This window comes from Salmo trutta, chromosome 10 (assembly GCF_901001165.1).
Source record: "Salmo trutta chromosome 10, fSalTru1.1, whole genome shotgun sequence".
Taxonomy (NCBI): Eukaryota; Metazoa; Chordata; class Actinopteri; order Salmoniformes; family Salmonidae; genus Salmo; species Salmo trutta.
The window spans coordinates 27,251,295-27,269,431 of NC_042966.1; the positions used below are offsets into that span (position 1 = coordinate 27,251,295).

Sequence of the window (18,137 nt, forward strand, 5' to 3'; positions counted from 1 at the left end):
TACCACGATTTTTCTTCAAATTCTGGACATCACATCGGGAACAACTGTCCACTGCAGCCATGTGCTTGTGTCACAATATGTTTCCATGGTAACTAAATGAACATCCTCTTGAAAAACGTTATTAATGAGGAATTTGTCCTCAGTGGTGGAAATGACACCACTCCCAAAGGACAGGTATATTGTGTGTAAAAAAAATATAATGGGCATATTCACAATAAATATTGATATAGATTTGATTTAATTGACTCTTTCTGTAGTACATAACATTATATAATGTGCAATTATTAATGTTTTCTTATAGAAAAACATAGTAGAAGCTTAAAAGTCTGGGTCAGGGACAAGGGCAAGGGAAAAATAGTGAAATTGAGGTATAAAATGCGTCTGAAAAGTAGCAAAAATACTTGATAGAGAGGTGTTTAAAAAGTATGGGGTGATTCCAGTGTGAACTTAACATACAAATATTTGTATATATATATATTTTTTAATAAAATCCCCAAAATTGACCTGAGGACATGGAAGTGCCCGTAGTTGCAGAATCACCCTAATATCAATAATATCAAAGTCTCTGTAATCGTGTGGTTTCATAGCGTAGCTTGCCACTGACGAAGAGAGGTAGCGGAGCAGAAGATCTGGGAGATGGCGGAGATAGGGTTCACCTAGCCATCCAACAACCCTTTGCGGCCCAATGACAAAATGTGTATAATAGTAGAAAACGTGCTTTAAAACGGCAACATTTCCTCTACGCCCCATGGCAAAATGTGAAGAATTGCAGGAAATAAACGTTGAACATTTTCTCTCCCAAGAGAGTAGGGCAACCTAATCTCACTGAGGGCACACAAAAATAGATTCAATGACATACATCTGGTGTTATATAAGTAATTATTGGTACCATGATTGTATTCGAAATGTGTAAGTATTTACACGAAGATTGACAACGAAGTCCGCCATTTCCCCCTTCACCAAAATGGGGGATCCTGTTTCCTGCAAACAATGCCTGTAGTACCGCGGTCGGCCTGGAACTTCGTCTGCAATGAGAGGTTGCAGTCGTTCTGCGCTGGTTCCCTGAGTTAAAGTTAGGTTTCGGGGAGAGGAAACTGATCCGAGGTGTGGAAACTTCACTACCGCAAGGCGACATGGTATCACTGCACGGGAGTTTTCCTACTGCCAGTAAACATTGTGTAGCAGGCGGGTCTAATGGCTGTTAAAGGAACATTTCATTGGAAGTTGCGTACTGTTAGTCTTCCGATTGGAGCAATGTCCTGGGGTTTGGCTGTGCAGGAAATGCCCCAATTTATTTAGACAGACAAAAGGCTCTCAAGTCATCTAAAATAGAAATAGCTTATTCATATAGACATTCAAATACATTTCATATAGTTGTACATAGGCCTATAGACTCGACAAAATAAAAAATGGTCGGGATAGGGATAGCCCACATTTCCCTGATCTTCGTTTTAAGTCAACGTCACGTCGACTCTTACGGTAAGTAACTCTTGCCCTGAAATAGTTGGCTATAAATGTTTCTTTGTGATCAATCACTTGGAGCTGATGTTACTGTAAGTATTTAGTACAGTATAACCGCTTAATTCTTTCAACAACATAATGCAGGCTATAGGCCACTGTACAATATGCTAATGTTCTTGGAATTTATATTGCTATTCCAAAAGTATACTTAGTATGAAAATATGTTCGAGGATCTCTTGGCGTAACTGCTAAGGTGTTGGGTTGACAGTAGCTGGACCTGTGTTCAGCTACTATTCGCTACAATATTGTCAGGCCATGTGTTTTCTTTTATTCAGGCGGTGGACTGATACACAAACAGTTGTCCTTAAAGTAGGCAGTTGTTGTCAATAAATAAGGTGCTAGTTTAACTGTTTATTGTCAGTTGGTTTTGCATTATATTTGTATGCCAGTAGCCTAATTCATGTTTTTTGTTCCTTCAACCTCAGTGGGAAATTCACTGTAGATTTCACACTTACACCACAGAGAAAACATACAGTTACAGTAGACCTCTCTGTGGTCTGACACCTCTCTGTTATCTGACACATGCCCAACTTCATGTGTGAGTTATTACTGTACCCTCAGTGGATTTTATGGAGTGGTCTAGTCTAGTGTGTTGTGCTCCACAGAACAGAGAATATTGCCTTTCCCCCACTCTAAAGTAAAATTTATGTTGTGAAACTAAATCCGGAAGTGTATTTCCCCAAAACAGCACAGATGCTGGGTGAGGAAATGTTCAATCGTTTGTACGTGCACTACATACCATACATAATGAAATGCTTACAAGCCCTTAACCAACAGAAGAGTTAAGAAAATATTTACCAAATAATCTGAGGCAAAAAATTATAAAAAGTAACACAATAGCATAACAATAACGAGGCTATATACAGGGGATACCGGTACCGAGTTAGTGTGCGGGGGTACAGGTTAGAGGTAATTTGCACATGTATCAGCAGTGTACAAAACAAATGGAGGGGAGGGGGGGGGGGTCAATGTAATAGTCCGGTGGCCATTTGATTAATTGTTCAGCAGCCTTATGGCTTGGGGGTAGAAGCTGTTAAGGAGCCTTTTGGTTCTAGACTTGGCGCTCCAGTACCGCTTGCCGTGCGGTAGCAGAGAAAACAGTCTGACTGGAGTCTCTGACAATTTTATGGGGTTTCCTCTCACACCGCCTATGATATCGGTCCTGTATTGCAGGAAGCTTGGCCCCAGTGATGTACTGGGCCATACGCACTACCCTCTGTAGCTCCTTACGGTCAGATGCCGAGCAGTTGCCATACCAGGCGGTGATGCAACCGGTCAGGATGCTCTTTAAGGTGCAGCTGTATAACTTTTTGAGGATCTGGGGACCCATGCCAAATCTTTTCAGTCTCCTGACTGTGAAAAGGTTTTGTCATGCCCTCTTCATGACTGTCTTGGTTTGTTTGGGTCATGATAGATCGTTGGGGATGTGGACACCAAGGAACTTGAAATTAGGCAAACTATTATAATTTTAGCATCCAGCTATCATAAACCATAATTTATTGGCATGGGAATTATTTAGATTTACTTTTTTTCTTTTATTCTACAGCATACCTGCATAGAACAGTCAACATACATGTAAGCATACAGTATATTTTTTTATTCCTTCTTGAAATGGAGTTGTGGGACTTCGGTGGTTCCTCAAAGACAGCACCTGCTCTTGTGAAATAACAGTGACGTGCTGCTGTGTTCTGTTGAAACCTTTCAGACGTCAGACATAATGATCCCCAGAGTAATTTGTAGAAAGAAACAAACATTGTTTTGTGGATCTCCCCGTTACAATTTTGCTCTGAAGTCAGTTTTTATCTTTTGTTTTCCTTTAATTCCAAACTGATACAGATGATTTTGGTTTACCGGTGGATTGAGTTTAACCAAATCTTTCACAAATAAGGAGCTAGGCCGATCATGAATCTGTATCTGCAATTGTGTCTAAAAAATAGTGAAGGCTGAACCGAGAAGACCATGTAGAGCAGGTACTATTACAGATATATTAGGTGCTATGGGATAGGGTTCAGCCACCACAGGTCTGTCCTGCAAAAATAAGTCCAAGATATTTTCAGAAGAGTATTCAGATAATGGTTCACCACACTACTTTGAAAAAGTGAGAGTGTATAAAAGCAGTTCTATGGAAAGAATAGAAAGGAATAACCATGATTATAGGGTTACATACAATATACAGGTCCAGTGAACTCTGGAGGTATACAGGTAGCCTAGTGGTTAAAGCGTTGGGCCAGTAACCAAAAGGTTGCTGGATTGACTCCCTGTGCTGACAAGGTAAAAGTATGTCGTTCTACCCCTGAACAAGACAGTTAACCCACTGTTCTCCTTTCGTGGCCATCATTGTAAATAAGAATTTGTTCTTAACTGACTTGCCTAGTTAAATAAAGGTTAAAAAAAATACACTGAGTTTACAAAACATTAAGAACATCTGCTGTTTCCTTGACAGTCTGACCAGATGAAAGCTATGATCCTTTATTGATGTCACTTGTTAAATCCACTTCAGTCAGTGCCAATGAAGGGGAGGAGACAGGTTAAAGAAGGATTTTTAAGCTTTGAGACAATTGAGACATGGATTATGTGTGCCATTCAGGCAATATAAAAGATGTAAGTGCCTTTGAACAGGGTATTGACACAAACCAGGCACAACGGTTTGTGTCAAGAACTGCAATGCTGCTGGGTTTATCACAGTTTCCTGTGTGTATCAAGAATGGTCCACTACCCAACGTGTTACAGTTTTTACTCAACAATGAAATTAAACACAGACTACCCTTGCTAATCAGGAGACTCTCGGGAATGTTTTGGTGGACTGTCAATAGAATTGCTCCACCAGGACCTGGTACGATCAAGTTTGTAGCATGGCTAGCACGGATGGCTCTGATTATGCACTGTCAGCTTGCAGTCGAAGCTACAAAACACTTTTAGAGCTAACTAGTGCTTTCAAATTGTATTCTGATGTTGACAGCAGGTGATAGTTATATTCATTACATAGCTCACTTAGCTAGCTAGCTAACATACAGTACAAGTCAAAAGTTTAGACACACCTACAGTTGAAGTCGGAAGTTTACATACACTTAGGTTGGAGTCGTTAAAAATTGTTTTTCAACCACTCCACAAATTTCTTGTTGACAAACTATAGTTTTGGCAAGTCGGTTAGGACATCTACTTTGTGCATGACACAAGTCATTTTTCCAACAATTGTTTACAGACAGATTATTTCACTTATAATTCACTGTATCACAATTCCAGTGGGTCAGAAGTTTACATACACTAAGTTGACTGTGCCTTTAAACAGCTTGGTATATTCCAGAAAATTATGTTATGGCTTTAGAAGCTTCTGATAGGCTAATTGACATCGTGTGTCAATTGGAGGTGTACCTGTGGATGTATTTCAAGGGCTACCTTCAAACTCAGTGCCTCTTTGCTTGACATCATGGGAAAATGAAAAGAAATCAGCCAAGACCTCAGATAGAAAATTGTAGACCTCCACAAGTCTGGTTCATCCTTGGGAGCATTTTCCAAAAGCCTGAAGGTACCACATTCATCTGTACAAACAATAGTACGCAAGTATGAACAACATGGGACCACGCAGCCGTCATACCGCTCAGGAAGGAGACGCGTTCTGTCTCCTAGAGATGAACGTACTTTGGTGCGAAAAGTGCAAATCAATCCCAGAACAACAGCAAAGGCCCTTGTGAAGATGCTGGAGGAAACAGGTACAAAAATATCTATATCCACAGTAAAACGAGCCCTATATCGACATAACCTGAAAGGCCGCTCAGCAAGGAAGAAGCCACTGCTCCAAAATCGGCATAAAAAAGCCAGACTATGGTTTGCAACTGCACATGGGGACAAAGATCGTACTTTTTGGAGAAATGTCCTCTGGTCTGATGAAACAAAAATATAACTGTGTGGCCATAATGACCATCGTTATGTTTGAAGGAAAAAGGGGGATGCTTGCAAGCCGAAGAACACCATTCCAACCGTGAAGCACGTGGGTGGCAGCATCATGTTGTGGGGGTGCTTTGCTGCAGGAGGGACTGGTGCACTTCATAAATAGATGGCATCATGCGGTAGGAAAATTATGTGGTATATTGAAGCAACAGCTCAAGACATCAGTCCGGGAGTTAAAGCTTGATGGCAAATGGGTCTTCCAAATGGACAATGACCCCAAGCATACTTCCAAAGTTGTGGCAAAATGGCTTAAGGACAACAAAGTCAAGGTATTGGAGTGGCCATCTCAAAGCCCTGACCTCAATCCTATAGCAAATGTGTGGGCGGAACTGAAAAAGTGTGTGCGAGCAAGAAGGCCTACAAACCTGACTCAGTTTCACCAGTTTTGTCAGGAGGAATGGGCCAAAATTCACCCAACTTATTGTGGGAAGCTTGTGGAAGGGAACCCAAACTGTTTGACACAAGTTAAACAATGTAAAGGCAATGCTGCCAAATACTAATTGAGTGTATGTAAACTTCTGACCCACTGGGAATGTGATGAAAGAAATAAAAGCTGAAATAAATAATTCTCTCTACTATTATTCTGACATTTCACATTCTTAAAATAAAGTGGTGATCCTAACTGACCTAAGACAGGGAATCTTTACTAGGATTAAATGTCAGGAATTGTGAAAAACTGAGATTAAATGTATTTTGCTCAGGTGTATGTAAACGTCCGACTTCAACTGTACTCATTCAAGGGTTTTTCTTTATTTCAACTATTTTCTACATTGCAGAATAACAGTGAAGACATCCAAACTATAAAATAGCACATATGGAATCATGTAGTAACCAAAACTGTGTTAAACATCTGAGATTCTTCAAAGTATCCACCCTTTGTCTTGATGACAGCTTTGCACACTCTTGGCATACTCTCAACCAGCTTCATGAGGTAGTCACATGGAATGCATTTCAATTAACAGCTGTGTCTTGTTAAACGGTATTTTGCGGAATTTCTTTCCTTCTTATTAATGTGTTTCAGCCAATCAGTTGTGTTGTGACAAGGTAAGGGTGGTATACAGAAGATAGCCCTATTTAGTAAAAGACCAAGTCCATACTATGGCAAGAACAGCTCAAATAAGCAAAGAGAAACGACAGTCAATCATTACTTTAAGACATGAACGTTAGTCAATACGGAAAATGTCAAGAACTTGAAGTTTCTTCAAGTGCAGTCGCAAAAACCATCAAGCTCTATGATGAAACTGGCTCTCATGAGAAACTCCACAGGAATGGAAGACCCAGAGTTACCTCTGCCGCAGAGAATAAGTTCATTAGAGTTACCAGCCTCAGAAATTGCAGCCCAAATAAATGCTTCAGAGTTCAAGCAACAGATACATTTCAACATCAACTGTTCAGAGGAGACTGCGTGAATCAAGCCTTCATGGTCGATATTGCTGCAAAGAAACCACTACTAAAGGACACCAATAAGAAGAAGTGACTTGCTTGGGCCAAGAAACGCGAGCAATGGACATTAGATTGGTGGAAATCTGTCATTTGTTCTGAAGAGTCCAAATTTGAGATTTTTGGTTCCAACCACCGTGTGTTTGTGAGACTCAGAGTAGGTGAACGGATTATCTCTGCATGTGTGGTTCCCACTGTGAAGCATGGAGGAGGAGGTATGATGGTGTGGGGGTGCTTTACTGGTGACACTGTCAGTAATTTATTTAGAATTCAAGGCACACTTAACCAGCATGGCTACCACAGCATTCTGCAGTGATACACCATCGCATCTGGTTTGAACAGAATAATGACCCAACACATCTTCAGACTGTGTAAGGGCTATTTGACCAAGAAGGAGAGTGATGGAGTGCAGCATCAGATGACCTGACCTCCACAATCACCTGACCTCAACCCATTTGAGATGGTTTGGGATGAGTTGGACCTCAGAGTGAAGGAAAAGCAGCCAACAAGTGCTCAGCACAAGTGGGAACTCCTTCAAGACTGTTGTAAAAGCATTCCTCGTTAAGCTGGTTGAGAGAATGCTAAGAGTGTGCAAAGCTGTCATCAAGGCAAAGGGTGGCTACTTTGAAGAATCTAAAATATAAACTATATTTTGATTTGTTCAATACTTTTTTTGTTTACAACATTATTCCATATATGTTATATTATAGTTTTAATGTATTTACTATTATTCTACAATGTAGAAAATAGTAAAAATGAAGATAAACCCTTGAATGAGTAGGTGTGTCCAAACTTTTGACTGGTACTGTACATTTTAGAGAAAACAAGCTATATTAACTGGCTAGCTAGCTAGCGTTATCAGCGTTTTCAATGGTGGCCAACAATACTGAGAGCTAGCAAATAATAATTTGTAGTATATTTTAAGAATTGAAAAATACTAAATTTCAGGAATCACTGTCGCATGTACCCCTGGTGCACTGTTAAAAACCGGCCGTGCACATGCCATCGTGCACAAATTGATTTTGTCCCCCCACACCAAACGCGATCAAGACACGCAGGTTAAAATATCAAAACAAACTCTGAACCAATTATATTAATTTGGGGACAGGTTGAAAAGCATTAAACAATTATGGCAATTTAGCTAGCTAGCTTGCTGTTGCTAGCATTTTTGTCCTGGGATATAAACGTTGTTATTTTACCTGAAATGCACAAGGTCCCGTGTGGCTCAGTTGGTAGAGCATGATGTTTGCAACGCCAGGGTTGTGGGTTCGATTCCCATGGGGGACCAGTACGGAGAAAAAAAATATGAAATGTATGCATTCACTACTGTAAGTCGCTCTGGATAAGAGTGTCTGCTAAATGACAAAAATTGAAATGTTAAATTATTTAGCCATTAATTTCTTGTCTTTTTCTAAAAGAGAACTCTACTTTTGCCATTGGCTTCCATTCTTTTTTTAAACGAGAGCTTGTCCAAGGATGTCAGACACGAGCTTGGTGAGAGACGGTTGCTATCCAACGGAGCACTGCAATTGGTTGCCCAAAATTCTAGGGCAGACCTTGGCAAAGGGTCAATTGGAATGAATGGCTGATTTTATTTTTGCAGGAAAATTAAAGTAAGGCATGTGATATCAGAAATGTTGTAATAGAATGAATGTCAGTATACAGTATCAGTTCTCTATGTTTGACAAGTAGTATGGAGCTGCAGCTTGCAGTATTGCTTCTTCACCATTTGTAATATATTCCATGTGAATATGGTGATGTTTTTTCCCCATTTAGATCAATTAACCATCTAAATAGTTTGGAATTATTTACAATTTTTTTTTTGAAAGTACCAGGTTTTGCCCACTAGATGCTGCTGTTTATGGTACTGCCAGAATGTTCTTTTATCCATTTTGCTGGTTTATTAAATGAATCACAACATTATTTTTGCAACTTTGGGTAGAAAACCAATAGCTTTTACTCATGATGAAAATAAATTGTGTGGTCAATTGTGTGGTCAAGCCAGTCCTCCATGAAAGCAATTCAGTTTGTCCTTCTCTTTGCAACCTAATGCTTCAACCCAGCTCTTTGAATAGTCCCAACAAATGCCAGCTCTCTGAGGGCTATCTGTATAGTGCAATTCTCATATGAAGACTTTTCCTACAAGCCCAACACGTTGATGGAGAAATGGGCAAGTGACTAAAATGTTGCGACAACCATAATAAAATAATACAATTATAAACCATTGCATTGCACCATGCTCAGTTGGTAGAGCATGGTGTTTACAACACCAGGGTTGTGGGTTCGATTCCCACGGGGGGCCAGCACAGAAGAAAAAAAAAAGTATGATATGTATGAAATTGTATGAAATGTATGCATTCACTACTGTAAGTCGCTCTGGATAAGAGCGTCTGCTAAATGACTAAAATGTAAAAATGTAAATGCATGGCAGTCATGTTTTTAAATAAAATTATTAGAATCTCTGTATGTGATTAGTGACATTTACCAATAAACTCAACCCAACTCAATAACATTATTACCATTGCAAAACACTATTCAGCGTGTTTTTTTTTTTTAACTTTTACCATTGAAACCATTAGAACTGCCGTAGCCTAATGGTTTGCTTGTTCACCTGGAAGGGTCTAACTAATCTAGACCTTTTTGAAGAGAATAAACCACACATAGAGGGCACAAATTAAGCCTGGACACAAATTAAGCCTAAAAGAATTACAAACTGAATTGCTTTCAGTAGGACTGGCTAAAATTGTGAGGATGACCATACAATCTATTTTCATCATGAACAAAAGCTATTGGTTTTCTACCCAAATTGGATTAATTTAATAAACACAAGAGACCAGCCACATGGGCATCTAGTGGGCAAAACTTTGTAATTTCACACTAATTTATGGTAAATATTCAAGCGACTTCAGAGGCTAATTACTTTGAACAGGGGGAAAAAAACATCACCAGATTCACAGGTCTCTAATGGATGAATTACAAAGGATGAAGAAGCAATACTCCAAGCAGCAGCTCCATACTACTTGTCAAACATAGAGAACCAATACTGTATACTGGCTGTTTGGGTTGGGTGTGTAGGGTACGTGGGTGGCTTTTGATCAGTTTATTGGATTCTTCATGCCTTACTCATTGTTAGTAAAACTTATGGTCCAAATCGGATGTTAGATACTAGATTTATTAAAGATTATATGAATCATATAAATTAAAATGGCCAATTTGCGTGCAATCAATTGGCTTAATTTCTCAGAGATCAAATTATAGGAATTCAAATTTGATCTGTTTCTAACTACAGAAAGGATTTCAGAACAATCTGAAATGGTGTGTGTCAAGCCTCTTTCTTGTGCTTTTTGAGGTGTAATGGCTCATCTGTATTCTTCAGATACTGTATATAGCAGGGTTCCGCAATAGGTGGCCTGCGGGACAAGTTAATTGCCTCCCCCCAAGTTTTCTGAGCAAAAATAATAATAATACAAAAATAATAATAATTAATATTAATAATAATGTTTTGTTATTGGACATAAGACTGTAAAATCACCAATTTAGGAAATCTGTTCCCAAGTATCCACACGCATAAATATAGAGGCACATGTGATTGTATCCCAATGTAATCAAGGTTTGAATCATGATTCTGTTTTTGTTAAGTAATGTATCTGTTTTTTGTATTCTTGCGGTCAATTTGCAGTCTACAAATGATTTATTACTAACTATGTTCTGGTCCCGTTAACATCTGCTCAAGAAAACATTGGCCCACAGCTGACTGTAATTGGGGACCCCTGGTATACAGGTTATTGTTGCAACATCACTTGGATAGATTGAATTGCTAGTATGTTATGCTGTTATAGATGTATTATAAGCTGGGTGGTTCCAGCCCTGAATGCTGATTGGCTCCTAATTACCTTTCCTTCTTACATCAGCTGATATCTCAAAGTGCTGTACAGAAACCCAGCCTAAAACCCCTAGGAAGAAACCTAGAGAGGAACCAGGCTATGAGGGGTGGCAATTCATAGGCAGAGCTATTTATTTGACCTTTGCATAGCACCGAACTCATTCCCGCAGTACCCCACTCTGTCCCTGTATAGCACCGACCTCAACCCACTCCCACAGTACCCCACTCTGTCCCTGTATAGCACCGACCTCAACCCATTCCCACAGTACCCCACTCTGTCCCTGTATAGCACCGACCTCAACCCACTCCCACAGTACCCCACTCTGTCCCTGTATAGCACCGACCTCAACCCACTCCCACAGTACCCCACTCTGTCCCTGTATAGCACCGACCTCAACCCACTCCCACAGTACCCCACTCTGTCCCTGTATAGCACCGACCTCAACCCACTCCCACAGTACCCCACTCTGTCCATGTATAGCACCGACCTCAACCCACTCCCACAGTACCCCACTCTGTCCCTGTATAGCACCGACCTCAACCCACTCCCACAGTACCCCACTCTGTCCCTGTATAGCACCGACCTCAACCCACTCCCACAGTACCCCACTCTGTCCCTGTATAGCACCGACCTCAACCCACTCCCACAGTACCCCACTCTGTCCCTGTATAGCACCGACCTCAACCCACTCCCACAGTACCCCACTCTGTCCCTGTATAGCACCGACCTCAACCCACTCCCACAGTACCCCACTCTGTCCCTGTATAGCACCGACCTCACCCCACTCCCACAGTACCCCACTCTGTCCCTGTATAGCACCGACCTCAACCCACTCCCACAGTACCCCACTCTGTCCCTGTATAGCACCGACCTCAACCCACTCCCACAGTACCCCACTCTGTCCATGTATAGCACCGACCTCAACCCACTCCCACAGTACCCCACTCTGTCCATGTATAGCACCGACCTCAACCCACTCCCACAGTACCCCACTCTGTCCCTGTATAGCACCGACCTCAACCCACTCCCACAGTACCCCACTCTGTCCATGTATACCACCGACCTCAACCCACTCCCACAGTACCCCACTCTGTCCCTGTATAGCACCGACCTCAACCCACTCCCACAGTACCCCACTCTGTCCCTGTATAGCACCGACCTCAACCCACTCCCACAGTACCCCACTCTGTCCCTGTATAGCACCGACCTCAACCCACTCCCACAGTACCCCACTCTGTCCCTGTATAGCACCGACCTCAACCCATTCCCACAGTACCCCACTCTGTCCATGTATAGCACCGACCTCAACCCATTCCCACAGTACCCCACTCTGTCCCTGTATAGCACTGAGCTCAACCCACTCCCACAGTACCCCACTCTGTCCCTGTATAGCACCGACCTCAACCCACTCCCACAGTACCCCACTCTGTCCCTGTATAGCACTGAGCTCAACCCATTCCCACAGTACCCCACTCTGTCCCTGTATAGCACTGAGCTCAACCCACTCCCACAGTACCCCACTCTGTCCCTGTATAGCACCGACCTCAACCCACTCCCACAGTACCCCACTCTGTCCCTGTATAGCACTGAGCTCAACCCATTCCCACAGTACCCCACTCTGTCCCTGTATAGCACCGACCTCAACCCATTCTGTGATGCGTGGTGCCTAAGAACAGCCCTTAGCAGTGGTATATTGGCCATATACCACACCCCCTCCTGCCTTATTGCTTAATTATAGCACAGTTTTGGAAACTGATTCTGACTGACTTTCTACTATTTTATCCTACAGTTCCTCCTCCTGTCAACGTTCGCCTCATCTGCCACAATTTTCACAATGTGATCTATTGGAACTACAGTGAACCATCTCTGCAGCCACAGTTCAATGTGAAAATGTCAAGACTAAATTCTGGGTAGGTGCTGCAGCATATTGGTTGCTTAATCTCTCACCAAATAGGGCCTATGTTATCCAATGTAGGTTATATAGCTAGTGAATATTAATTAAGTCTTTCTTGACACAATTTCAAGTAAAAATTGGAAAATCGACATGCACTGTCAGACCCATAGAAATGTAAAGTCCTGTCAACAGTTCTTTGTCAGCTTCTCCATTGTAATTGTGAACTAACATTTCAGTCCAAATCAGAGGTTGCCACTAACCCACAACAATTGTTTTCCTCTATCTTTCAGTGATGCCTTGGTTTGTTCAAACACTTCCCTCTACCACTGCGATGTCTCCTCATTTACCAAAGTAATAGAAGAGGGCTACCGTTTCATATTGACTGCTGTTGTTGGACAGAATACAAATTCCTCCGAAATTTCATTCACCTATGACGATACAAAGTATTCAGACCTGGTGGATGTACAGTGTAAGTTCTCACACTGAGCTAACCAAAAGGCGAATTATGGGAACAATGTTATACAGTATGTAGTGATTGACAACTAGAATTGGGGTAGTATCTTGAAAGGGTTTGTAAATACACTGTATGCACTACAGCACATGTAGCATTTCTTTGTTGATCTGACCACACAATGCTCAGAGCCGGGAGATTTTAAACATATTTTCTGACCTCAGATTTTTTTCACAAAGGAATGGTCTTGTGTGTTTTTTAGGCTCATTGGATTTCCCACCTGTCAACATCTCTGCTGTATCCGATGAAATTATCAAAGTTCAATTCATTCACCCGTTTCACATCTACAAACATGCCATCATCAAAGATGAAAGACCGGATCATAAGGAATTTGATTACATGGTTATCACAGAAGATCACTTGGTGAGAGCTGATGGAAAATCATGACTTATGAATTACTATATGATGGTTTCTGGGAACCACCTTTGTAGAAATGTCTATTTTTCTCATGTGTATACCCGCTGCAAATAGTTTTCACTTGCAAGCAAAGAAGCTTTATTTTTAAAAAGGGAACACATTTCCTATATTTTTATGAACATTATATAAAACAGGTTTTTCAGTTTTTTTGGAATATAGGCTAAATATATTCATTTTTTTATTTCTCCAGAAAGAGCATAGTTTTACCTGCTCTTACAAGCAACACCATGTGTGTGAGGTTGAAATACCAGTCGATGGAGAGATGGATAGGCACTGCATCAAGATCAAAGGAAAAATGAACAATGTTCATGTCTCAGCTCACCAGAACATATGCATTGAGGGGAAGCATGGGGATTCCGGTAAGACTCTTCATTTCTCACATGATGGATACGTCAAAGTCATATTAGCTCTCAGTACGTCTGTTATCATTTAGTAGATATTGTCTGGAATCATTTGATAAACAACATCTGCTAATATCTAATATGTGCTTTGAAAGTTATACATGTCTGTATTGTCATTATGGCAGATTTTTATCAGCAAATGCTCAATTAGGACGCTGTACAGTTTTGTATGTGAAATCAGTTTGACTGTCAGTCTAACTGCTGGACTTGTCCCCTGTAGGTCCTAGCTACACTGCCCTCTACATTGTGATCCCTATCGTTGCCATGGTGGTGATTGCGTTCATCGTGTGGCTGATATACAGTAAACTGACAAGCGGCTCATTCCCTCAACCAAAGATTTTGGTGTGTTCAGCCTTTCAACTGTTTGGCCTGCACTGCAGTGGATTTAGTCATAAACCTACTACATATAGACTAGATTATAGTCATGCAGAGATAGTTTCAGGAGAGCACTTGGTAGTACATTGTAGAAATGAGGAGTGTCATGTTCCTATTGGAGTTATCAAACTATTGATATGCTACTTCCTGTAAACACCGTCAAAACAATAGCAAATTTAAAAACATATTTCACCCACAGAATGTTATACTGAATGTTGCATATTCTCCTTCTCTGGTAGGCTTCCGTGCTGTCATATATGAGTTCAGGTGAGTCCCTTATGCACCCTGAAAGAGACATTCTGAGTGAGTTACAAACAGGTGGCTCCCCCCTGCTGCAGACCCCCGTGGAATCTTTGCCAAATGACTGTGAGGGTCTCATCAGTAACCCCCAGGAAGAGGTCCTCCGCCTCCCCATTGGACTGAAGGACCAGGAGTGGAGCGGTGGGGAGGTCATGTTGCCTAACGAGGGGTCAGGCTCTTCACTGGAGGTAACGAGAGAGTTGGGACTAGAGGGGAAGCGTGACTTCTCTGAGCTGTCTGACTATGACTGCCCCCATAGACCTGTGATTATTCCTGTGATAGAGGAGATGAGTCCTGGGGACAATGTTACAGGATACAAGATCTGAGTTTCTCTCAAGAGAAAGGATGGTGATTTATTTACATATGCTCAGCTCGTGCATCTACTTGACCGCACCTGAATCTGTTTGGGGGAGAGCAGGGTATTCAGTTTAGTCTTTGATTGGTTGTTCTAGGCCCACAGCCTGGAGTCCTACCAATAATTTTCCTGTTCCTTTAACTATTTAAAATGGGCAGTGTATGGTGGAGATGGAGAGAATAATCACAGGGGTAACCTGGGACTGTTGCTTACTCAGGCGAACCAGGGATAGTGAAAACCAAGTGGTCTTGAATGCTGGGAACTGCCCCATTAAACGTTGAATTTCATTAGACCGAATTAATACATTTCCAACAGCACATTTGTAAAAATAAAGTGTCCCTCTTGTCCATTCTTTTACTGTGCCTACTTGAGTGATATGAATGTTTTCTAAGGTAACAAGAGAATAAGGGTTGAGAGAGCAGAATGAATGATATTCATTAGGTAATTGTCTTGTGCTGTGTATATTAGTTCTATTTGCACTTTTTACATGACTGTCATACATGTACAATGTTTCAAAATGTATTATTAGGTCCTATTATATTCAGATGACCAAGTTCTACCAATGCAATTGGATTGCTGTGGTGATAAATGTATGTTGTTATCAGTGCCTTGCTGTTTGTCCTATACCTAATTATTTAGTTTAATTGTGTACAATTTTGGCACTATACTTTTCATACAGCTAAAATTATATATAAAATAATGATTAATGTTAAGGATTTTTCTATTTTGTGTGCAAACTAATTGTTGTATTTAATGTTTTAAATCACCTTTCCCCAATAATTTCCCTTATCTTCGTTATTTTGTATTTTCTTTGCATGATATACAATAAAAGCTAATTAAATGGATTATTGTAATTACTATATTAATACATGCAGATTTGAAAGAGCAAACTAATTGTTATCCTTGCAGGGTAGACTGAAGGACATTGATGTCAATTAAATTCTACCGTAAAGGAAGTAGATATTTCAGCAAAGCCAAACAACAGGTATTATATTTGTCACGTCCTGACCAGTAAAGGGGTCATTTGTCATTGTAGTTTGGTCAGGGTGTGGCAGGGGGTGTTGTTTTTGTGTGTTTTAGGGTTGGTTTATTTAGAGGGGATTTGTTCTAGTTTTCATTTTCTATGTTCGTTTTCTATGTGTGGCCGAGTATGGTTTCCAATCAGAGGCAGGTGTCTTTCGTTGTCTCTGATTGGAAGCCATACTTAGGCAGCCCTTTTTTCCTTTGGGTTTGTGGGTGGTTGTTTTCGGTATAGCCTATGTGCCTTACGGAACTGTTTTGTCATTTATTTTGTATGAGTGTTCTCTCTAAAAGTAAGAAGCACATACCCGCTACGCCTTGGTCTGTCCCTTACGACGCGTATGACAGTATTGATGAATATTGAAGCAGACCTTTAAAAGGAAAGAGCCTAACTGCTGTTATTGAAATGCTTCCTGAAAAGGTACTACGAAATAAGTACGAACTGTCGGATGTCTGTTTGCACAAGTCGCATATAACACTCCCCATCGGAGACCAGGGTTCAGTCCCAGTGTCCACTGTTTCTCCGACTTTCCTGTCTCCCCCTCTGATTTCCTTACTGTCTAAATTAAGTTAAAATAACTCAAATTTATAATTTAAACAAAAAGTAATGGCTCCATTTGAGACATGCTGCTGTGCAAATCAAACCCACTTCTAAAAGTGAAATGTGAAAATACATGATTGAATCGTGACCTTACTATATTGAAATGACCATGAAGATTGTGAATATGAAGATTGCAGTCACAGTGGTACATTGGCAATGTTAACGTAGAAAAAAAGGAATATACATTAGTATATAAAAGTATCTGGTAGCTTCACTTTAGACGAGAGGATTCTGTTGCTGTCTATTTGTTTGAACATTATAGGCCTTCACATTGGATTCCCCCAGCAGCACTGAGCTGTGGATGATTCCTAGCCTGGTCTCTTCATAGTAAGGTGCACCCATGTCCCTCCCCAGTATGATGTCATGTGTCTGGTCAGACCAACACAAGGGGTAAGACTCAGCCTCTGCAGATTCTGCATTGCGAAAAAGTCCAAGAATGCTGGCTTGCTTCCTACAGAGTTGCACTTAAACAGCATGATGTGCCACACCTCCGAGTTGTTCAGCAGGAGGGCCACGTTGAGTGGGGACGTGTAACAGATGGTCAGGCATCTTATTTTCACCAAGCTGGAGCTGTCTGCCTGGTGCAGCAAAGAGAATGAGTGGTCGTTACAGGTACACTCTCTGGGGCTGATGATGCCACAGGCCACCAGCTCATGGACACCTGCACAGTATAACAGGCTGTGGTCAGGCACGTGGGCTAGTTTGAACTCTGGCCTGAGGAGGCTGGAAACTTCTATCCATATCAAGCAGTACAGCAGAGCCTGACCAAGGTGCCTGAGGGCCAACATCACCACAAGGCCCTCACACAGCACAGCAAGCATGATTAGCACTCAACTGTGTGTGTGGAGATAAACAGACCACACAGTCCATTTAGACAGAGAAGCACATCTCAATGAAGTCAGGCCAAGATGGTGCCTCTGATCCCTTTATGAAATGGATCCTGTTCCCCAGCCAGAGAATGAGGAAATCTTCGGACCAAACTAAGCAGCTTTGGGATGATGAAGAGAGAACGTCTAATCACAGTCTTTTTTATGTTTGTAGCTCTGTCCAGGCTGAGCTGTTCCATGAGCTGTTTAAGGCTGTCCTGACCAGCTGGAATGGAGGATATTGACTCAGGAGCCTTGTTAGCACAGGGTCACATCTGTAAACAACAGAATGAACAGTAAATACAAACAGTTAATCTTGGACCTCACTCAAAGATGACTCCCACAATTCATCTAGCAAGTCATTAGAAGTCTAACATGATTTTAATCTATATACTTGGAGCATTCCTGTCTTTCCACATTTTTTTTTTAGGCCAACGTGTGTGATTAACCGCTACAGGATCAGTGTCTCCCCGCGGGACGGTTGAGCTAACGTAGGCTAATGTGATTAGCATGAGCATAAGTAACAAAAACAATTCCCTGGACATAGACATATCTGATATGGGCAGAAAACTATTGTCAATCTAACAACACAGTTCAATTTACA

At 41.3% G+C, this 18,137-nt stretch overlaps 1 protein-coding gene across 2 annotated transcripts; it reads left to right on the forward strand.

Annotated features, from left to right (window-relative positions):
• The first annotated feature begins 1,222 nt into the window (after window positions 1–1,222).
• Window positions 1,223–15,891, forward strand: LOC115201489 (interferon gamma receptor 1-like). Of its 2 annotated transcripts, XM_029765160.1 has the most exons (8): window positions 1,223–1,479; window positions 3,068–3,096; window positions 12,583–12,703; window positions 12,978–13,156; window positions 13,401–13,561; window positions 13,806–13,974; window positions 14,237–14,358; window positions 14,631–15,891. In XM_029765160.1, the coding sequence occupies exons 3-8, from the start codon at window positions 12,684–12,686 to the stop codon at window positions 15,015–15,017; spliced, it is 1,038 nt and encodes a 345-aa protein (XP_029621020.1). In that variant the 5' UTR covers window positions 1,223–1,479; window positions 3,068–3,096; window positions 12,583–12,683; the 3' UTR covers window positions 15,018–15,891. The 2 variants fall into 2 exon arrangements, with proteins under 2 accessions (XP_029621020.1, XP_029621019.1); XM_029765159.1 differs by lacking the exon at window positions 3,068–3,096.
• The last annotated feature ends 2,246 nt before the right edge of the window (window positions 15,892–18,137 follow it).

Excerpts from the sequence above, each read along its gene's own strand:
- LOC115201489 (XM_029765159.1), top strand. The coding sequence starts at position 1,410 with ATGGTCGGGATAGGGATAGCCCACATTTCCCTGATCTTCGTTTTAAGT. Across the intron at positions 12,704-12,977 it reads ATGTCAAGACTAAATTCTGG|TGATGCCTTGGTTTGTTCAA; the intron begins GTAGGTGCTGCA and ends TCTATCTTTCAG. Across the intron at positions 13,562-13,805 it reads TTATCACAGAAGATCACTTG|AAAGAGCATAGTTTTACCTG; the intron begins GTGAGAGCTGAT and ends TTATTTCTCCAG.